At 50.8% G+C, this 20,564-nt stretch overlaps 8 protein-coding genes across 8 annotated transcripts; 6 read left to right on the forward strand and 2 right to left on the reverse strand.

The window, feature by feature from the left end:
• The first annotated feature begins 127 nt into the window (after nucleotides 1–127).
• On the forward strand, nucleotides 128–4,180 carry BO83DRAFT_335054 (putative SNF2 family helicase/ATPase). Its single transcript, XM_025528393.1, has 5 exons — nucleotides 128–455; nucleotides 555–581; nucleotides 643–786; nucleotides 846–3,806; nucleotides 3,873–4,180. The coding sequence occupies exons 1-5, from the start codon at nucleotides 330–332 to the stop codon at nucleotides 3,984–3,986; spliced, it is 3,372 nt and encodes a 1,123-aa protein (XP_025389718.1). The 5' UTR covers nucleotides 128–329; the 3' UTR covers nucleotides 3,987–4,180.
• A 211-nt stretch (nucleotides 4,181–4,391) lies between these two features.
• Nucleotides 4,392–6,089, reverse strand: BO83DRAFT_238269 (RNA methyltransferase). The gene has a single exon (XM_025526945.1). The coding sequence runs from the start codon at nucleotides 5,987–5,989 to the stop codon at nucleotides 4,484–4,486; it is 1,506 nt and encodes a 501-aa protein (XP_025389719.1). The 5' UTR covers nucleotides 5,990–6,089; the 3' UTR covers nucleotides 4,392–4,483.
• Nucleotides 6,090–6,384: 295 nt separating this feature from the next.
• On the forward strand, nucleotides 6,385–11,006 carry BO83DRAFT_387387 (putative chromatin remodeling complex subunit (Chd3); the record flags this gene model as incomplete). The annotated part of the gene is made up of 2 exons (XM_025532712.1): nucleotides 6,385–6,693; nucleotides 6,765–11,006. 2 exons carry the CDS (start codon nucleotides 6,385–6,387, stop codon nucleotides 11,004–11,006), a joined length of 4,551 nt encoding a protein of 1,516 aa, XP_025389720.1.
• Nucleotides 11,007–12,636: 1,630 nt separating this feature from the next.
• BO83DRAFT_387388 (uncharacterized protein) lies at nucleotides 12,637–14,301 on the forward strand (the record flags this gene model as incomplete). Its single annotated transcript, XM_025532713.1, has 3 exons — nucleotides 12,637–13,080; nucleotides 13,149–13,179; nucleotides 13,277–14,301. The coding sequence occupies 3 exons, from the start codon at nucleotides 12,637–12,639 to the stop codon at nucleotides 14,299–14,301; spliced, it is 1,500 nt and encodes a 499-aa protein (XP_025389721.1).
• A 148-nt stretch (nucleotides 14,302–14,449) lies between these two features.
• On the forward strand, nucleotides 14,450–14,946 carry BO83DRAFT_238279 (uncharacterized protein). The gene has a single exon (XM_025526946.1). It carries the CDS (start codon nucleotides 14,598–14,600, stop codon nucleotides 14,853–14,855), a length of 258 nt encoding a protein of 85 aa, XP_025389722.1. The 5' UTR covers nucleotides 14,450–14,597; the 3' UTR covers nucleotides 14,856–14,946.
• A 74-nt stretch (nucleotides 14,947–15,020) lies between these two features.
• Nucleotides 15,021–16,541, reverse strand: BO83DRAFT_377208 (mitochondrial 37S ribosomal protein mS35). The gene is made up of 2 exons (XM_025530923.1): nucleotides 15,954–16,541; nucleotides 15,021–15,873 (listed from the first exon to the last, which is right to left on the reverse strand). Exons 1-2 carry the CDS (start codon nucleotides 16,510–16,512, stop codon nucleotides 15,284–15,286), a joined length of 1,149 nt encoding a protein of 382 aa, XP_025389723.1. The 5' UTR covers nucleotides 16,513–16,541; the 3' UTR covers nucleotides 15,021–15,283.
• Nucleotides 16,542–16,684: 143 nt separating this feature from the next.
• alg13 (N-acetylglucosaminyldiphosphodolichol N-acetylglucosaminyltransferase catalytic subunit ALG13) lies at nucleotides 16,685–17,977 on the forward strand. Its single transcript, XM_025530924.1, has 3 exons — nucleotides 16,685–17,196; nucleotides 17,261–17,399; nucleotides 17,460–17,977. The coding sequence occupies exons 1-3, from the start codon at nucleotides 16,857–16,859 to the stop codon at nucleotides 17,596–17,598; spliced, it is 618 nt and encodes a 205-aa protein (XP_025389724.1). The 5' UTR covers nucleotides 16,685–16,856; the 3' UTR covers nucleotides 17,599–17,977.
• Nucleotides 17,978–18,360: 383 nt separating this feature from the next.
• BO83DRAFT_397583 (actin-related protein ArpA) lies at nucleotides 18,361–19,620 on the forward strand (the record flags this gene model as incomplete). Its single annotated transcript, XM_025533197.1, has 3 exons — nucleotides 18,361–19,128; nucleotides 19,186–19,500; nucleotides 19,558–19,620. The coding sequence occupies 3 exons, from the start codon at nucleotides 18,361–18,363 to the stop codon at nucleotides 19,618–19,620; spliced, it is 1,146 nt and encodes a 381-aa protein (XP_025389725.1).
• Between the last annotated feature and the right edge of the window lie 944 nt (nucleotides 19,621–20,564).

The raw sequence follows: 20,564 nt of genomic DNA on the forward strand, positions 1-20,564 counted from the left end.
TCAGTCACGCCCTCGCGTCTCCCGTCCAATGAGCGCGTGCCCTGGCCGCGCTTCTCCGACGAAATTCCATTTGCCATCCCATGAGCGCGACTGGCGGTGCTTCTTCGTCCTTTCATCATCCGTCACTGTTTGTTCCTTTCGCACCTCCTTTGTGCGCCCCCCCCAACCTCAATTTCTCCCACCAGATCCTCTACAGCCAGCTTTTCAAGAGGTCGTGGATCTTACATATTTCTACGGTCTTGTCGATAGCTTCCTACCCTAGGTTGTTTTAATATCAACTCGTGTTCCGCTTCGTATAGTACCGAACAGCTGCGCTCGGTGCGCTGTGGATGGTGATGGCTCCTTCAGTTGAACCGACTCCCGACTCGCCGTCACAGGCAGATACCCCTATGACAGACGCGAATGCTGAGCCTGTCACGTCGGTACCCGTGGATAGCGCAGACGCGCCGATGACGGTGAGTTAGCGCAAAACCCCTCTTTGCGCCATGTATTATCTTCATGCGCGTCCTGGGTTTAACGGCAAAGCGCTCCCGCTGACAATAATCCTAATTCAGGGCTACCAGGACACTCCAGACTACACGGTAAATGCAACTCAATAACTCAGCGATCTGCCTGACGCATGAGCCGACTGACACAAATTAGGACTCAGATACGAACCCAAATACCACGGCGAGCAGTGTTGCAGGCGACGCAGCGCCTTTGGATGGCCGGAGACGGAGGTCTGAAGCTTTCCACATGAGAAAAAGTATCTTGGGCAAGAAGCATGGTCGTTTGGATGAGTCGAAGGTACGCCAATGCGATTGTCGTTTTTGATGATTTGTCGCTCACGGTGTGTTTTACTATAGGAAGATGATTCTATCCGACGATTTCGCTACCTCCTCGGCTTGACCGACTTATTCCGTCATTTCATCGAAACCAACCCTAATCCGCGGATCAAGGAGATCATGGCCGAAATCGACCGGCAAAATGCTGAGGAGGAGGCAAAGGCTAAGAAGAAGGGCTCGTCGCGCTCAGGCGGTGCAGGTAGTGAAAGGCGTCGCAGAACAGAGCAAGAAGAAGACGCCGAGCTGTTGAAGGATGAGAAATCCGGCGGCGAAACCAACACGGTCTTTCGGGACTCCCCGCCGTTCATCAAGGGGGAAATGCGCGATTACCAGATTGCAGGATTGAACTGGTTAGTTTCGCTGCATGAGAACGGTATTTCAGGTATTTTGGCGGATGAAATGGGCTTGGGCAAGACTTTGCAGACCATTTCTTTCCTTGGCTACCTCCGACATGTATGCGATATCACCGGCCCGCACCTCATCGCCGTCCCGAAATCTACCCTCGATAACTGGAAGCGGGAGTTTGGAAAATGGACACCTGAGGTCAATGTGCTTGTCCTTCAGGGTGACAAAGAACAGCGACACAAGCTGATCAATGAGGAGCTTCTCGATGAGAACTTCGACGTTTGTATCACTAGTTACGAGATGATTCTTCGAGAAAAGGCGCACCTTAAGAAGTTCGCTTGGGAGTACATCATCATCGACGAGGCCCATCGGATCAAGAACGAGGAGTCTTCTCTGGCGCAAATCATCCGTGTTTTCCATTCCAGGAACCGACTACTGATTACCGGTACCCCACTTCAAAATAATCTCCACGAGCTTTGGGCCCTCCTCAACTTCCTGTTGCCGGATGTTTTCGGTGATTCTGAGGCATTCGACCAATGGTTCTCCGGACAAGACTCCGATCAGGATACAGTCGTGCAACAACTCCATCGCGTTCTGCGACCTTTCTTGCTTCGCCGTGTCAAGAGTGACGTTGAGAAGAGTTTGCTGCCAAAGAAGGAGGTCAATCTTTACGTCCCCATGTCGGACATGCAGGTCAAGTGGTATCAGAAGATCCTCGAAAAGGATATTGATGCGGTCAATGGCGCCGCCGGCAAGCGTGAGTCAAAGACCCGTTTGTTGAATATCGTCATGCAACTTCGCAAATGTTGCAACCATCCCTACCTTTTTGAGGGTGCAGAGCCTGGCCCACCCTACACCACCGATGAGCATCTCATCTACAATGCTGGAAAGATGACGATCCTTGACAAATTGCTGGCGCGTATGCAGAAACAGGGAAGTCGCGTACTCATCTTCTCCCAGATGAGTCGTGTCCTTGATATTCTCGAAGACTACTGTGTTTTCCGCGAATACAACTACTGCCGCATCGATGGTACAACGGCCCACGAGGACCGAATTGCTGCTATTGACGAGTACAATAAGCCGGGATCAGAGAAGTTCATCTTCCTGCTCACAACAAGAGCCGGAGGTCTTGGTATCAACCTGACGACGGCCGATATTGTCGTTCTCTTTGATAGTGACTGGAATCCTCAAGCTGATTTGCAAGCAATGGATCGTGCCCACCGTATCGGACAGACGAAACAGGTCGTGGTGTTCAGGTTTGTTACAGAGAATGCGATCGAAGAAAAAGTCTTAGAACGTGCCGCACAGAAGTTGCGGCTCGACCAGCTTGTCATTCAACAGGGACGCGCTCAGCAGCAGACCAAGAATGCCGCGTCCAAGGAAGAATTGCTGGGTATGATCCAGCACGGAGCTGCCAATGTTTTCAACACTCAGGCCAACACCACCATATCTGCGGAACACCAGATATCCGAAGATGATATTGACAACATTCTGCGAAAGGGCGAAGAGCGGACTGCGCAATTGAACAAGAAGTACGAAAAGCTTGGTATCGACGACTTGCAGAAATTCAGCTCCGAAAGTGCGTACGAATGGAACGGCAAAGACTTCACTGATCGCAAGAAGGACATTGGTATCAACTGGATCAACCCCGCGAAGAGAGAGCGAAAGGAACAGTTTTATTCTATTGACAAATACTATCGCCAGGCTTTGGCAACTGGTGGTAGAACGGCTGATCCCAAGCCCAAGGTTCCTCGGGCGCCAAAGCAGATCACTGTCCATGATTGGCAGTTCTTCCCGCCTGGGCTTCAAGAGCTGCAGGAGAAGGAGACCGCCTACTTCCACAAGGAAATCGGATACAAGGTTCCTCTGCCTGATGGTCCAGAAGAAGAGCTGAGCGAGCGCGAGGCCGAACGTGATCTCGAACAACAGGAGATTGACAATGCAGTGCCACTAACGGAGGATGAGCAGGCGGAGAAGGCGAAGATGTCTGAAGAAGGCTTTTCCAACTGGAACCGCAGGGATTTCCAACAGTTCGTGAACGGTTCGGCCAAGTTCGGCCGTACTGACTACGTTGGAATCGCCACCGAGGTGGACAGCAAAGAGCCGGAAGAAATCGAGGAGTACGCGCAAGTATTCTGGGAGCGGTACACTGAAATCCAAGATTATCCCAAGTACCTCCGTGTCATCGAGCAGGGCGAGGATAAACTGCGGAAGATGAACCACCAACGCAAAATGTTGCGCAAGAAGATGGAAATGTACCGCGTACCACTCCAGCAAGTCAAGATCAACTACACTGTGTCTACCACCAACAAGAAGGTCTATACGGAAGAGGAGGATCGGTTCTTGTTGGTAATGTTAGACAAATATGGAGTCGATGGCGAAGGTCTCTACGAGAAGATCCGTGACGAAATCCGCGAGTCTCCCCTCTTCCGGTTTGACTGGTTCTTCCTTAGTCGAACCCCAGTCGAAATTGGACGTCGGTGCACCACCCTGCTGAACACCGTGGCAAAGGAATTCGAAACCGACGGAAAGGCCAACGGTGAGAGCGGCAAGGGCCGGGGACGTGACCGCGACGACGATGAAGCCGAGGAGGATGAGGGCCCACCCGCCAAGAAGAAGACGAAGGGCGGTGCAGTTGTAAGTTTCCTTGACATTCCTACCATCCATAATCACAATAGAGGAGCTCGACTAACCTACCCACAGAATAAGCAAGTCAAGGCCGTCAAGGGTGGCAGCAAGGCAACTTCTACCTCAACATCGCGGGCAGCCAGTGTCTCTTCCAATGCGGCACCCAAGTCGAGGAGTCGCAAGAAATGATCTCTTTCTGTAATCAGAAGTGGGCGATGACGAAGGATTGTTACGACTATTCTGTAGACTGTTTGGGAAGCCATTTTGAGGAGGGAAGGTTTGTTGGTTCTATTTTGTTCCATATATGTCGGTCTGGCGTTGGCAGATAGATGCCATTGTAGTTTTATGATCATCTTCCATCTCCTTCGCTTCTGTAAAATGACACTTTGTGGTTAAAAAGACCTTATGAATGTTGTCTTCCATCACATAGTGCACTCGAAACCGTAATTTGATCATCCAGTATATTACTCAGCTCGGTGACTTCTGTGGTTGAATGCTCAAGCACAGGCAGAGAAGGAGCTCTTCATACCTCGACTGGTCATGATTGCTTAGTTTGTATGGTAGTCTTGAGAGATTTCATGTTTGAGAAAAGCCTCTCAGTATATTAGTATGCTATGAATTTATACTATGCGATTCAGACGTATGTGTACATATGATGTCGTTGATATTACTGTACAGATGCTCCCTCACCAGACCCTAGTATCCTCCTTCTTGGCCCATGACACCGGCACCCGAAGGAACATATTCATCAACAAAGCAGCCGCAACGCTGACATTGAGACTGTCCACTCTAGCCGGATCTGACTCCACGCCCAACTCTGGGCTGATTTTAGCACCAGGGATGCCAACAACAGCATTTGCCTGGGAAAGGATGTGGGGGCTCAGCCCCGCGCCCTCACTGCCCATCATAATGACACTCGGTGCCTGGGCAACAGTGCCCTCATTCCCAAACTCGGCAGGGTCCATATATACAGATGAAGATCCCTTGCCCGGCGCATCAGCGGCGTAGAACCGCCACCCATTTTCTTTTGATTGTCGAATGAATTCGACTTCATTTCGCACGTGAAGAAATGTCATATGTTCTGCGGCTCCTGCAGATGCCTTGATAACTACTGGGGATATCTCTGCTGAATTTCGGCCCGCGAAAACTATGGCGTCAGCTCCCATGTAGTAGGCGGAGCGAATGATGGCGCCGAGATTCCCAGGATCGACGATGCCGTCGAGTAGTACAACAACAGGATACCTATTTCCAAAGGTGTTGTTGATGTCAACCGTGTTGTTCATAGTATTTACCTGTGCTTCTTCTCGCGATTGCGCTCCCAGCTCTAGGCTGAAGTGATCCGCCCCCGGAGATGGAACGGGCCTGAAATATTGCACTGGCAGCCGAGGCAAAGGGGATACCTCAAGAATACAGCCTTGGTGAGGTCGGCCATCACTCATCTGGTCGAGTAATCGGCGCCAGCTCGCAAAAGCCATTTTTACCGCCACGTTTTTCGAAAGTGCCAGTTTTCGTAGAGCTATTTTCTCCGGAGTTAATTCTTGGCCCTCTGATTGGTAGAGGTAGAGTTTGTATAGCCGGCGACGGCTGCCACGTAATGCAGCCATGCATGCAGAAATTCCATAAACAAACTGCGATGCAGGCGTGGTATAAGGCACTGAGAGGGGAATTTTGACGAAACTTTTGACTTCTTCGGGAAATTTGTCGGTAGGACGATGTTGGCGAGGCGGGGGAGGCCTGCTCTGATAATCCTGGGATAATGTGCGGAAACGCCCACTCCTGATTTCCTGATCGTCGCCGACATAATCAGGGTGCCTCACTTCCTCTTTCGTATAGATCTTCTTTCCATCTTTCCCTCTTTTAGTTACAATTCTTTCTGTTTGATATGCGCGAGGCAATGCGCGAAATGTCCCTTTCTCAATGAACTCTTCCTCGTCGAATGCGGTTCCAGACCGGTGCTCCCGCGCTTCTGGGCGTTTGTCACGCTTGGCCATGTTTCTTTTGTGCTCACCATCCCGAGCATCGCGGGCGGAATTGCGTCGTTGAGGTACATCATCGACATATTGTGACCTGCGGATGCCCCGGCCAATGGCCGAGTTCAGTGATGCATGTCTGACGGGGCGCAAATGAGCTGACGGTGCTATTGAGGGTCGAAGGTAAGCTCGAAGAGAGGTGAGAGACGATTGGAGAGACATCGTAGTCCAGAGAGCTGTGACGGGAGATTAGAAACCCTCTCTTTCCATCCACTCTCGAACGATGAGCTTGAAGATGGTAAGACTTCTTCTGGCGTCGGGAAATGTATGCTAGGCGGAGAGTCCTGCAACGACGATCTCCGCCTTTTGGAGGTGGGTTTTTCCTGCTCACCGCCCGATAAGATAAGCGCATCAATATTGCTCCGCCGCGGAATTTCGCGTTTGTCGGGGAAACGCGCGGGTCTGGAATCTCATTATCACCCGCTTGGGAATTGGGGGTCCAACTGCAATTATGTTGACGCGCATATTGCTCATTTGACAGTCGTTCTATATGGTCACTTGCTTTGTAATAGCGTTTGTTGTTGAGTATCTTGTTGTTCTAATAGTCTCCCCTCATCATGGATCTCCTTTTACAAACGCTCGGTAGCGGCGAGGGGCCGGATAATGCAGACAACGATGGAGATATGGTCAAGGAGCTCTTCGCCAAGTTCAACAATCCCACAGTGAGTCGCGAGGAAGAGCTTGAGCCGCAATCAATATTTGAGTCTTCTGTCACGGTTGAAATTCCAGTCACATCAACCAGTGATCTGTCGCAGTACGAGTTTCTTCCCGGACATTTTGACGTCCGCTATGTCATTAGTGAAACATCCGAGGCAGATGCTGGACTGAGCTACCAGGTGAAGCTGCAGAGTGGTGAAACTGAAACCGTAGGTATTGCATGGGCTTCTTTTGACTTCCACTTCTCTGTCAAATCACTGACATTCGACTTCTGTCTTAGATGTCCTTCGCGCAACTTCAGTCCCTCCAGAACGGTCCCGAGTCTCTCTCCAACTTCCTCAACTACGGACCAGATCACTACATCTCCTCTCGGTCAGCTTCAGCTGTTCCTTCCGAAGAACAGTCTCCCTCTTCTGAGTCAGATATACCCGATATGAGGCGTTCCCGGCGCACTACTCGTGGTCAACGATCTGGTTTCACAGCATTCTTTGAGGCCATCAGCAGTGATGAAGGAGCCCGCCGCACGAGAAGGAAGAGGTCGCCTTCAAGCGAGGACATAATTGCTTCTTCAGAGGCTACCTTTAAGAAGCGTCGAGTCTTGCGACGCCGCGAAAAGCATACGCGCTCGGTCGTCTCGCTTTCCGATGAAAGCGATTATAGTGCACCCAAAGGCACACGGCATTCTACTAGGACGCGGAAGTCAAAGAAGAAAAGCTTGCGCGAGAGGAATGAAGATGACATCTCAGATGCTGAGGATGCTCCTCGGATGCAGAAGTTCTTTGGGGCTAAGGAGTTCTTTCGCAAAGTCCCAGAGCATGATACATTTCGCCAACGCCATAGGAATGTATGCGAAGTCTGCCATGTCATTGGCGATGACTACGCGAAAGGGCCTTTGGTTTTTTGTCAAGGATGTACGAGCGCCTACCACCAAGGGTGTCTCGGTCCACGCTCTGCGCGAGAACATCTTGTCACAAAAGTAGCTGAAGATTTATTTGTTCTCCAGTGCCGGCGCTGTCTGGGCATTTCTCATGCCAAGGACCCCTCCAACCCACATCAAGGCCGCTGTTCAATTTGCAATATCAGAGGGAATATGTCTAAACCGATCCGGGAGCGTCTGACACCTAAGCAGGAGCAACAACTCCGGCAGCAGAATGATGGTAAAGATCCTATAACGCCCTTTGACATGTCCCGGGTCAACGACGTCGAGAACCTGCTCTTCCGCTGCACCACCTGCCGCAGAGGCTTCCACTTCGAACACTTATCCGAAATAACGCACATGACATGGCAATGTGAGAGTTGTGCATCAGTACCTGGAGAGGTTGGCGCGATAGTCGCATGGCGCCCTGTGGTCCACAAGTCAGAGGCCGCGAAGGGAGCAGATAGGGAGTATCTTATCAAGTGGAAGAATAAATCCTACAACCATACCACCTGGATGCCGGGCAGCTGGGTTTGGGGCTTTGTGAATCATCACATGCGACGTGCCTTTATGAGGTCAGATAAAAGCCTCGAACCCTGTATGACCGCCGAGGAAGCAATTCCTGAGGACTTCTTGCTCGTGGACATTGTCTTTGATGTAAGATTCTCCGGCACCTCGCCTGACACAGGCCGCAAACGTACCTTCGAAGAAGACGTTGCACGTATGGATGAAGTGGTAGAAATGTACGTCAAATTTAAAGGTTTACCGTATGAGGAGGTCACCTGGGACACGCCTCCCGAGCGCAGCAGCAACCCTGAGAGATGGGAGAGTTTCCGAGCTGCATACGAAGACTGGGTCAAAATGGAGTATACTCACATACCCAACCAAGACAACCTCAGACGGCGTATTGCTCACGTCCGGAAGCAAAACTTCAGCTCCAATGTTGTCAAAAGTGGGCAGCCAGAGACAATGACAGGCGGACAGATCATGGACTATCAGAAGGACGGACTTGACTGGCTCTACTACATGTGGTACAAACAGCAAAACGCTATCTTGGCTGATGAAATGGGTCTCGGTAAGACCATTCAGGTCATCGGCCTAATTGCAACCCTTGTTCAATATCATAAATGCTGGCCTTTCCTGATTATTGTGCCAAATTCGACGTGCCCGAATTGGCGGAAGGAAATCAAAACATGGGTTCCCTCACTGCGGGTAGTCACATACTATGGATCGGCATTCTCTCGGAAGTTAGCACAAGACTATGAAATGTTCGCTGATGACGATACAAGCCTTCGGTGCCACGTCGTCGTAGCTTCGTACGAAACCCTGGTCGACGACGCATCCCGAAGACTGCTATCGAAAGTACCTTGGGCTGGCCTCATCGTGGACGAGGGACAACGGCTAAAGAACGACAAAAGTCAACTGTACGATGCATTGTCACGAATCAAGTTTCCTTTTAAGATTCTTTTGACGGGCACTCCCCTCCAGAATAACATAAGAGAGCTTTTTAATTTGTTGCAATTCTGTGATCCATCTAAGAGGGCAGATGACCTTGAAAACGAGTATAAGGATTTATCAAAGGAGAACATACTTGAACTACATAACATGATCCGTCCGTTCTTCTTGCGACGGACAAAAGCCCAGGTTCTCAGTTTTCTCCCCCCAGTGGCACAGATTATCGTCCCTGTTTCGATGACTATGGTGCAGAAGAAACTGTACAAATCCATATTGGCTAAGAACCCTCAGCTTATCAAGGCAATCTTCCAGAGGAAAGAAGGCACCCGTGCCTTGAAACAGACGGAAAAGCATAATCTCAACAATATTTTGATGCAATTGCGGAAATGCCTATGTCATCCGTTTGTTTACAGCAGGGCCATCGAAGAGAAAACGAGCAACGCTGCTGTTTCGCATCGACATTTGGTAGATGCAGCTGCCAAGTTCCAGCTATTAGAACTAATGCTGCCAAAACTCAAGAACCGCGGCCACAGGGTTCTGATTTTCAGTCAATTCCTTGAGAATCTGGACATCATTGAAGATTTTCTGGAAGGTGTCGGCTTAATGTATCTCCGCCTCGATGGGAGAATGTCATCGCTCGAGAAACAAAAGACTATCGATGCATACAATGCCGAAGACTCACCGTACTTTGCATTCCTCCTATCAACTCGATCTGGTGGCGTTGGAATTAACCTAGCTACCGCTGATACCGTAGTTATTATGGATCCCGATTTCAACCCACATCAGGATATGCAAGCATTGTCCCGTGCTCATCGCATAGGACAAAAGAACAAGGTCCTCGTCTTTCAGCTCATGACCCGGGCAAGTGCCGAAGAGAAGATCATGCAGATTGGCAAGAAGAAAATGGTTCTTGACCATGTCCTCATTGATCGCATGGTCTCGGAGGAGGACGATGGACGAGACCTGGAGAACATTCTGCGGCACGGTGCTCAGGCCTTGTTTGATGACGATGACTCTGGCGACGTCCGCTATGATTCGGAATCGGTTGACAAACTTCTTGACCGCAGTCAAGCCGAGCAAGCTAGCACACCCGATGACAGCAATCAGGGTAACCAGTTCAGTTTTGCTCGGGTTTGGGCGAACGATAACCAGAATCTCGAGGATCAACTGCAGAACGTGGAGGAAGAGCCTGCGCCAAGTGCAGATGTTTGGGAAAAGATCCTGTGGGAGCGAGAGCAGGCAGCTGCCGAGGAAGCCAGACGAAAGGCTGAAACCCTTGGTCGTGGGAAACGCAAACGGACTGCTGTGGATTATGCGAACGATGCTTTAATGGAGCTGTCGCCTAACAAAGACCGCCATGCTCGTGAGGAGGTGGAAAGTGACAGGGAGTTCAGAGCGGACGACGCAATGGAATCAGGATCCGATTTTGCGCCCGAGCTGGATTCCGACGACATGGACCAGGTCGCTAAAACTTCCAAAGGTGAGAGCGCCCTTGCATCGAGTAAGCTCTTCTGGCAACTAACAGAAGCCACAGTGCGTGCTTTCCAACGCGTTACCCAACAGGATCTACCGCCCCCATTAGATGGCAATGTAGACCCCGTCCTCCTTCCGGGGCCACCCTGTATAGCGTGCAACCGGGTCCACGTAGTTGGACATTGCCGCCTGAAGATGGCCGGCGTCGAACACTGTCCTCTGTGCGGGCTTGCCCATTATGGGTATTCGCGTACATGTCCGCATTTACGGTCAGATACTCAAGTTGCCAGAATGCTTGCCGCTCTGAAGCAAAGTACTGAGGACCGTGAACTTGTCCAACTAGCTAGAAAGTACTTGAATGGGGTCCGTGGGGACCTTGCACAGCGTAAGAAAAAGCAAGCCAGTAAGGCTGCATCGAGTCTCACAAACCCTGGCATACCCACCACCGATTCGATTATCAGTGCCGCTGTGACGACGAACTCCCCGATGATCGATCTTACCGCACAACATACCACACAAGCCACACATGAGGCACCTAGTGCCGTTGGCGCGACCAATCCCTCCATCATCGATCTCACCTCAAACGATGGCACATGGCAGTCGACCCACCAGCAACCAGCATGGGGCCCCCCTCAGCCATTTCGCAATCCTTATGGATATTCGGGACATGAACCATAGATAGTATTAAGATGGCGAGGAGTTGATGGTGCATGGATCAAAAGCATATATGGGGATCCTTCGGGGTTATTGGGCGTACGGGCTGCAATCTTGCATCGCTATGGATGCATGTACATACATACATAGACATCATACCCAATCATATCATTGGCATGACTGGAAGTTTCCGACATGAACCCTGAGGCACTTTCCCTTTGAGGCTGTAAATCGAAATGGTCACATGTTTTTGTGGCTTTTCGGTTTCTGCCGCTGTCAATTTTCCTCCTTGCAGCTGTCATCGCATTCCTCACTGGACCCCTGGCCGATATACACTTAAAGCAGATCAGATCCCCTCGTTCACCTGACGAATGGTTGTATCCGGAGCCCCCGCTCAAAGCTTGTGGGATAGCTTAATTTCTTCCAGAAGATGCCAACATTTCTCGAGTCGCACAATGGCCTTGGTGAAAAAGGCCGCACCATCGCTGATAGGGCTGTAAGTGTAGATTATATCCGCATTGTGTCTCAAGCGCTATCTCTATTTGACTAATCACAGGAAGCCGTTTACTGCTGATCTACTGGGCAGTTGGTGTCGCTATGTCACCAACACCAATGGCTGATATAGCCGTTTGTATCGCCACGTTTTATCGGCACTCAATGTCTCAAAGAATGGGAATATGCCACCAGAATGATTCAGATAGAGAATTGGAGCTTCCCACAGTATGATGCCTCTCGGAATCACCATACAAAGTGGCCAAACCATGTACATTACAAACATGGGTGTTGGCAGCTTCCCGCCTTTGACAACCACAACCATCATAGGGGAACAAGGGGGTCCACGGGATACAGGGAGATCATGGCAGGAAAGGTAAAAAATTTGATGACTGTCAAAGGGCTCCAGTTTTCAAGGATGGGGCATTGTGTCCCCAACGAAACCGACAAGACAGGCCAGAACAGCGTGTGTGCCAGAGTGGGAGGGCTGCAGCCATCCGAGCCGGATGTTGTACTGACCAACATCATCGGACAAACACTGGCGGAATTGAGCCACAACGGGACCCAAGTCGGAGCCTGCTGTTAAAGCGCTTTGGAGGCTCTTTCACGTTACTCTCCTGCTGCCTTTACACCCTCTTGGATGTCTGCTCCGCAATTTAGCGGAACCTTCCTTTCCCTAACTGTGGATGTTTACGGTGACTCCCGAATAAAACCTTGTATCTGCACCTGTCGCCATCCCTTCTATCTTACCTTTAATGGCATTGTCCGTATAAGCTTTCTTATCTTATATTATGCATTCATCTATATTTTAGTTCCTCTGCTTGAATTCGTTTTAGTGATTCCAAATTTTCCGTGTCAGTACTGTTATCCAATTCCCACTGCCGGCTTCAGTGAATGGTAGTGACATTTCTCTCGCTCATACACCCAAGCCATTCACCACGCGCTTTGAAACGCGCACTCGCCTACCGCCATTCTTTTTTCTCCTCCTACCTCTTGATTCCCTTGGCTTCTTCTTGAGCACTTCCGGCTCCCTTCTCATCTCTTTCCTCCCGCAAGCCGCTTACCACTACACTTGAATCTAGGATCTATCATTCCCGACTCTTCATCTCTTTACGAGACATCATCCAAACATCTGGTTGCAGTTTTATGCTGCCAAGTCATGATGTCCTCCACGATTCATCCCCAGTACTTCTGTACTCGTCCTAATGGCACCTTCACTCCCCTTATCGCCGTGGATGAGCTCCCCTCGCATATCTCGATTCGTGGAGCTCCCCGTGTGCTAGCAGCCAGTGAAACCCAAGGAATGACGAGCCTTGGGATTGTACAGATGAGGCCCCAGTCTTATGTTGTCGAAGGAGTTGGCCCCGCTTCCACTCGAGAGACGTCCACGAGTTCGACCGGACACCGCACCCGTGACTCTGATTTACAGGCCGCGTTGATGAGAGTCCTTTCCGATGAGTGTCTTCCGACCAACGAGCGTCGGGCTATTACAACGCTGATACAGCATGGTCTTTCTCGCGGCATGTTTACGCCCAGTTCGTCCAGTAACGGTTGGTTGGTGCCTAATAATGGTGGTAGTATTGCTGGCAGTGTGGGTTCTAGACAAGTAAGTCCTAACATATAGCATTACAACGATTTTGAAAAGGAAAATGCGTGTGACTAACCCTCAACCAGGGACCTCACTACAATACCAAGAAAGAATACTGTTCGTACTGGATTCGCCATGGCGAGTGTGACTATTCACAACAAGGCTAGTATTTCAGTCGTCTGGTTGTGTAGTATGACCACTAATATGACTATAGGCTGCCTTTTTAAACATGAGATGCCTGGCGACCCGGCGATGCTCGAGAAGCTTGGCCTCCGTGACATCCCTCGCTGGTATCGTGAGAAGTATGGCATTCCCAGCCTGATACCGAATGGACATGTTCATCCTCGTCATCAAATCGGTCATGCTCTGCCACTGACGGACAATGGGGGTTTCGGGGCGGTCCACAACCCATCTCGCCTCGGGGCAAACATCATCTCGGACATTTCTGATTTTGAGAGGGACTCTCAGCAGAAGACTCATTATGCTATTCAGCACTCACCAGCTGCACTTCCTGGATCGTCGCGGCCTGTCTATGCCGCCGCAGGACCGTCCAGGGCTCAAATGCCCCAGAGACACGGAGCAAAAAATTCTTCGAAAATGGATCTTTTATCCTTTGACCCTCTTCCAGAGTACCCCAGCTACACATCCGTGGAATCTGCGCCCGGGAAGATGCGCGCGCTGGCCAACGCAAATGGCACCGCCGCCTTTGCGAGTGTCAACAGCGAGCGTGAGGACTTCGTCCGCAGTATACAATCTCTAATGCCGACTCCAATGTCCGGGAGCTCGGAGTACCTGCTGGCCGGTGGTTCTCCCTATAAGCCTCGTTCCAAGAAGGCACAAAAATCCCGCCGGTTGTATCAGCCTCGGCCTGCTGTCCTGAAGCAGGAGTCCGAACCTGAAGCAAGCGAAGTAGATGCATTCAGCGGGGATTGTAGAGGCTATGGCACTGCTCCGCCGAGCGTTGCATCTCCCATTTCCAAGGTTGACCACCCAAGCCCGAACATCCGGTCTGCCCTAGATAGCGCGTCCGAGCCGGCTACTCGCGGTGCCTCCCCTTTAACCCAGTCCGGCACTGCATCATCGGACTCGAGTCCCGATCTTGTCCGCGACCGACACAAAGATAAAAAAGAACACAAAGCGACCTTCGGCGCTATCGGTACCAAGAGAGGGTACGGTAAATCGTGTGACGGGTCCTTCGAAGTTGATCTGTTAGGCCTGGGCACCAAGGACGATGATTAAAGCCCGGCCGTCCAACGAATCCCGCTGCTTGAGTAGTCCTGCACTGCTCGAGACAATTCTAATTAAATATGAGACGTAACTATACAGGGTCTCGATCCTTCATGATATGATACACGACACGGCGAGTACTAGTCGAACTAAATATACTTACAGGGTTGATAAGTCCGGCGGGTGTGGATGGCTCAAGGATGCCAGGTCATTATATTATTGCCATCGGCATTTAGTTCTCTCTGGTTCTCATCTGTGCCCTAGACCAGATGTCTGTCCTTTCGTTCATGATCTAGGTTGGAAAGGGAATGAGTGGTCGTCAGGATACATACAACCGGCGCAAGGCGCGGGGGATTGTCAAACTTTCATATTCGACGTCCTGTGCTGAAGGGTTCTCGGTGGTGTGTTTTGTCTTCTGTCCTTTGATTCGTTTACATGTGCTAATTATGAGTTCCGATTTCTGTTGTCTTCTCTTCTTTTCCGTGTGTTTTTACTACCTTTGCTTGCTCTGTTCCTCTAGTTTTCTTTTCCTTTGTTGGAACGGTTTGGTATGCTGGATATTATAGCACATATCATGTCGATAGTACCAGGAACATATCAAAACCTCATAATATATGGAATGTAAAATCAACAGAGCCTTTGCGGCGTAGTGTATCATTTCCCAATGCTATTAGGTCCAATCAGACAGTATCAGGATTCATGCAGTTGTAATAAGTAGAGGAAAGTGCTAGTTAACGATGAATGAGATATAATACATTGGCATAAGATAAAAGTGTCTAATACAACCTTGCGAAATATGCGCCGCCCTGTTTTGTTTGAGCTTACACAGGTCAAAGAAAATACTACAGTATACCCTCGAAAACAGACACATCAGGTTACCACATGGACATACTCCCTCCGTTTCTCGTAAATGAATAACGATCATGGTGGTAGTGAGGCGTGGTGTTTGTTTCCTTAGAATTCCTCCAGAACTCATCACAGCTCAATGCTCAGCTCACCGAACCCTCTTCCTCTGAGCCTTTGCATTGACCTTCACCGCAACCTTCTCCCGCTCTTCCGTGGCCTTTGCGTTCAACGCAGGGTTCAAAGCCGGCAGGGTCCGCGCCGCCTGCAGAACGATCTTGTTGCCGTCCACCCGCTCCTGCTCCTGACGCTGTCTCTCAGCACGAGTGGCCTCCAGCTGCTTCTTGCGCTCGGGTGTCATAACCCAAGACTCGGGGAAGCGGTGCGTAACCTTGGGCTTGTGGTGACGCAGATCGAGAGGGACGTCGGCGAACGAGTCGCCCTCCTTCGCTTCCTTGATCAATGACTTGATGGTATCACCAAGGTAACGCTTGTTTTGGGCGCGGAGCGGGAATTTCTCGCAGGACATGCGCACAATATCGGTTTGGGGGTTGTAGCGGACACCGACGAGTTTGAGGAAGGTCTGGCGCTGCGCTTCGGTGAGATATTTGGGGGTCAGATCTTTGGAGGACAGCTCCACAACGACCTTGGGTTCGGCGGGGTGCTGCTCGCCCATGTATGTTGTATAACGGAAGCGGAGGATGTGAGATTCGGGAGGGAGGGTGAAGGGTTTGGCGAGCTCTATTGCGGGTTATTAGCAAAGGGATTGTGACATGAGGGGGGTAACTATGTGGGGTCTGGGTGTAGGTGTGGCTGCATACCGCTCAGCAATGGCATATCCCAAGCGGCGATTCGAGCGTATTCTCTGATTTCACGATGCTGTTCGAGTTGTGCGTAGGCCATGCTCGTCATTTCGTCATCGTTGAAATCCTCATCGCCGTCCTCAACGAGAGCCAGATCATCCGGTTCGTCTTCCGCCCAGAACCCATTCGATCGGGCTCTCGGGGCCTCGAAACGCATATGTGTTTCTCTTTCGATCTGGAAGACTTCCTTGTCGAGCTCGGCGAACATGGCGGCACGGGCCTGGGGGTCGTTGTATTCGGAGACAAGAGCACGGTTCGCTTCGTCGAATGCCTTTCGCTCTTCCGGAGACATCAAGTCATATTGCTCCCGCTCCTCTTTCGAGAGGAAATCAGGCGAGTATTCGGGTGCCGGGGGCAGGTCCTGCGGACGAGGGCGCTTGGGCTCCTCAGGGACGGGCGGATCTTCTGAGACGAGGGAAATGGGCGTCGCGGAGAATTGGCGGAAGGGGGTGATGATAGGCCCTCTCCGGGCCAGGAAGAAGGCCGAGCGGCCCAGCGACCGAGCTACTGAGGCCATTGGGGGAGGGGAAAGTCTGGGGATATTGGGAATGAGAGGCGCAGTGGAGGAAGTTCGGCGGATGTTTTTCATTTCCTTCCATCGCCGCGTGCCACTAAACCGTTTCGGGAAGGCAGTGACTTTCACCGCCGAACAATTGGCTGGAACTACTTACCTCAACTGCAACTTCATACTTGCCTTTGCGTCTTTCCGCGCCAACTTCATCTAGAGTCTGGCATGTTGGATGCCAGTCTATGAATGCTACGGCACTGACTACATTCCCTAGAGGCTGATATGGTTGGCAAAATTGGCCACGTTTGAGTCTTGTTCCGTGCGGGATATCACCCGCCCACTAACTAACCATCATGCCGTCTCCTCTCCAACCAAATGCCACTACAAAGGTCTGCTTCGTCACTGTGGGTGCTACAGCTTCTTTTCGTCTTCTTCTACAGTCAGTACTGTCAGATCAGTGTCTGCTGGCATTACAGAAATTAGGGTTTACCCACCTACTTGTGCAATATGGCAAGGACGGCCAGGCTCTTTGGGATGAGTTCCAGAACAGATGCCCTCCCGATAGTGAAAGCCGACATGGACTTGAAATCGCCGGATTTGACTTCAATCAGGCTGGCTTAGACGAGGAGATGGGTTTGGCTCGAGCTGATCCGTCTGAGGGTCGACTCGGGGGTCTAATCATCAGCCACGCTGGTAATGCCCATGTCTACAGTTTCTCCAATACCTGATTGAGGTGGCTGACATGGTTTGGGTCCAGGATCGGGAAGTATTCTTGGAGCATTACGGCTTGGTGTACCGCTTGTTGTTGTACCGAACCCAACCCTGAAGGATAATCACCAGGAAGAACTGGCACAGGAACTGCAGAAGCAGGGATATGTTGTCGCCAGCAACTACTGGTACGCTGCTCTTTCGGTGCTTAGGACCGGGTGACATAGACGAACTCACTCCTTTTCCAGGGAAATTTCGAGCGCACTCGCTCGTGCAGAAAAGCTGCGAGCTCAGATGCTGGCTTGGCCGCCTGTGTGTGGAGTAAGCCAGCGGCGCCAGCCAACGCTGGAGAGCGTGATGTCTGACGAACTGGGCTTCTTAGATTGAAGCCGCCTTTGGGTCTTTATCACTAGCACCGGTCGAATCCACTCTGCCGGGCGCATTGAAAGCGATACATCTGTAAGTTGTTTGGGATGACACCGCCACTATGTGGTACGATTATAATTATCATGACTATGGACGTCATCGGGTAGCTGGCCATGAGCCTTGAGCAATGAGGAGTCTCGAGACCAAACAGCCATGGAAGGTAGACTGGACGGTTCTACTTACGACTGGACTCATCAGTGTCTTGGACAATCCGCTAAATGGTGGCTTAACAACGCTTAGATATAGGTTATTGGGAATGTATCTGTAGGAGTAGCCAATCCGGTTGGGACGATTGAAGGAATCAAGCATATTTATGTCTTTATAAATTGATCATATGGCGAGCAAAGCATGATGATCGTAATGCATTCTATCCTACTGTGTTGGGTTGTAGATAGAGTTTATAGTTGGGATTTCCGAGAGTTTGGAGCGGTGCTGGTCTGTGCTTTCCATTCCTCGACCCCAAAAACATACGCGCAGAACAACCCGCAGCTATCCTTCCCTCCGGCCTGGTTTGCTCTACTTCGTGACCTCGCAGAAGAGCAATCGAGCTCAAGCACTCTACCGGCAGAAGTCCTGCGACATCGTTCGAGTTCCGCGTCCTCGCCCAGCAACCGACCAGGCCGCGGGGCCTCTCCGTGCCTTTTGACGACAACAAAACACCCGCGCCCTTCGATCTCTCCTCTCTCTTCCCCGATCCCCAATCCCCAACATTCTCTCCACGCAATGGCAGAAGCCACCCTCCACAACGCTCCGATCGTCATCGACAATGGCAGTGGCACCATCCGCGCCGGCTTTGCCGGTGAGGAGATCCCCTCCTGCTACTTCCCCTCGTTCGTGGGCCGGCCCAAACATCCGCGGGTGATGGCCGGCGGTCTCGAAGGCGATGTCTTTATCGGACAACGAGCTCAAGAACTGCGCGGCTTGCTCAAGATTCGCTACCCTCTGGAACATGGAATCGTAACAGACTGGGACGATATGGAGAAAATCTGGCACTACGTGTACGAGAACGAGCTGAAAACGCTGCCGGAGGAACACCCCGTGCTCCTGACGGAGCCACCGCTCAACCCACGCAAGAACCGCGACGCTGCCGCCCAAATCATGTTCGAGACCTTTAACGTTCCGGCGCTGTACACTTCAATTCAAGCTGTGCTGTCATTGTACGCGTCTGGTCGGACAACAGGTGTGGTCCTCGATTCAGGGGATGGTGTGTCCCATGCGGTACCGGTGTTTGAAGGTTTCGCGATCCCGAACAGTATACGGCGGATTGATGTGGCGGGTCGGGATGTGACGGAACAGTTGCAACTACTGTTACGAAAGAATGGACATGTGCTGCATACCAGTGCGGAGAAGGAGGTCGTCCGCATGATCAAGGAGAAGGTGTGCTACGTTTCGCTGGATCCGAAGCGGGAGGAGAAAGACTGGATGAATAGCTATCACAAGTCGGAGACGAAATCTGTTGACTATGCGCTGCCTGATGGGCATAAGATCAAGGTACTTTCCCTGACGTTATGCTGATCGGGTTGGAGGGGCTTGCTAATGGCGAACTAGATCGGACAAGAACGCTACCGCGCCCCTGAAATTCTCTTCGATCCGGAACTTATTGGTTTGGAATACCCTGGTGTACATCAAATCGTGCAGGACGCCATTACCCGGACGGATCTCGATTTGCGGAAATCTCTCTACCTCAACATCGTCCTGTCTGGTGGATCAACGCTGTGCAAGAATTTCCCGGACCGTTTGATGCGCGAGATCAAGCGTCTGGCTGTGGAGGATATGAAGATCAGAATCTCTGCCCCCGCAGAACGGAAGTACACGACATGGATCGGAGGTGGTATTCTTGCTGGCTTGAGCACCTTCCGGAAGGTAGGTTTCCACCTCATCACCCTAAACTATGAACCGTACATCTAACTCCTTCAACAGATGTGGGTGAGCGCAGACGAATGGCACGAAGACCCCGAGATCATCCACCGGAAGTTCGCTTAAAGGTGCTTGCGTTCTCGGATGAAACAATATCAGGGACCTGCACGATCGATGTATCCACTTCCGCACCTGCAGCTCGCAGACTCCGCGACAGGATACGTTTTACTGCAAAGACTGAACATGCAAGCTACTAGCTAGAAAAAGACATCAATGGTGATGCTCACAATGGTCAGCAGCAGCTCTTAATAGATACCCCTCTTTTCTGTTCGCCTCGATTATTCAAGCTGCCATACCCCATCTGCCACTCATACTACGCTTTCACCCTTCCGCTATTTAACTATCTGATGCGAGATACATCTTCCATGAGCGGTGTTGGTGTCCATCCCAATCGGATGAGCTCATTAGCACATCTACCCTTAATCTTATGCTGCTTCCCTTAGCCTCTAACCATACATACCTAGCGACATGTACCCGGATTACGAGGAAAGACATGAATCTAGATGCTATTTTGCTTTCACTTCTTCTACCTTTTTCCTGTCTCACCTCATATCTCCTTATTTCTCGCTGAAATTGCGTGCCACATTCTGAAGTTTTGTGTACATATTGGATGGATAGATGAAAATATACGAGTCCCAACAAACCATCTCCGTTGATCAAGTAACCTGGGGCCTGGAAGCTCCGCAATTGACCTAAGATGCACAGAAAAAAACCCCATCCACATAGCCCTATCTGATCGTTACCACCAGTAACAGAAATAAATTTCAGAAGGGCGGAAAGTAATTGAGAAAAGTGGAAAATAAAAACTAGTACTCAATTGACCTACCATCAAGCAAAAGCTTTTTAGGGCCCTTTATCCACTACACTGAGGCCACGCCCCCTCGCACCAAAGAGTCTTCCAACCATCATCCCAACAGCCATCCCCATAATCATCATAACATTCTTGTGTGATATATCCCAGCTCAAGAAGATCATTTATATCAAGGTCTCGGGTGGTAGCCCACAGATTC

Source organism: Aspergillus eucalypticola (genome assembly GCF_003184535.1).
Source record: "Aspergillus eucalypticola CBS 122712 chromosome Unknown BO83scaffold_8, whole genome shotgun sequence".
In the NCBI taxonomy this organism is placed as follows: domain Eukaryota; kingdom Fungi; phylum Ascomycota; class Eurotiomycetes; order Eurotiales; family Aspergillaceae; genus Aspergillus; species Aspergillus eucalypticola.

Bases quoted from the DNA above. Each gene is read 5' to 3' on its own strand.
- BO83DRAFT_335054 (XM_025528393.1), top strand. From the start codon at position 330: ATGGTGATGGCTCCTTCAGTTGAACCGACTCCCGACTCGCCGTCACAG. The intron at 456-554 runs GTGAGTTAGCGC...ATCCTAATTCAG, and splicing joins GCGCAGACGCGCCGATGACG to GGCTACCAGGACACTCCAGA. The intron at 787-845 runs GTACGCCAATGC...GTTTTACTATAG, and splicing joins GTCGTTTGGATGAGTCGAAG to GAAGATGATTCTATCCGACG.
- BO83DRAFT_238269 (XM_025526945.1), bottom strand. From the start codon at position 5,989: ATGTCTCTCCAATCGTCTCTCACCTCTCTTCGAGCTTACCTTCGACCC.
- BO83DRAFT_238279 (XM_025526946.1), top strand. From the start codon at position 14,598: ATGAGTGGTCGTCAGGATACATACAACCGGCGCAAGGCGCGGGGGATT.
- BO83DRAFT_377208 (XM_025530923.1), bottom strand. From the start codon at position 16,512: ATGGCCTCAGTAGCTCGGTCGCTGGGCCGCTCGGCCTTCTTCCTGGCC. The intron at 15,874-15,953 runs GTATGCAGCCAC...AACCCGCAATAG, and splicing joins GGATATGCCATTGCTGAGCG to AGCTCGCCAAACCCTTCACC.
- alg13 (XM_025530924.1), top strand. From the start codon at position 16,857: ATGCCGTCTCCTCTCCAACCAAATGCCACTACAAAGGTCTGCTTCGTC. The intron at 17,197-17,260 runs GTAATGCCCATG...GTTTGGGTCCAG, and splicing joins TCTAATCATCAGCCACGCTG to GATCGGGAAGTATTCTTGGA. The intron at 17,400-17,459 runs GTACGCTGCTCT...CTCCTTTTCCAG, and splicing joins GTTGTCGCCAGCAACTACTG to GGAAATTTCGAGCGCACTCG.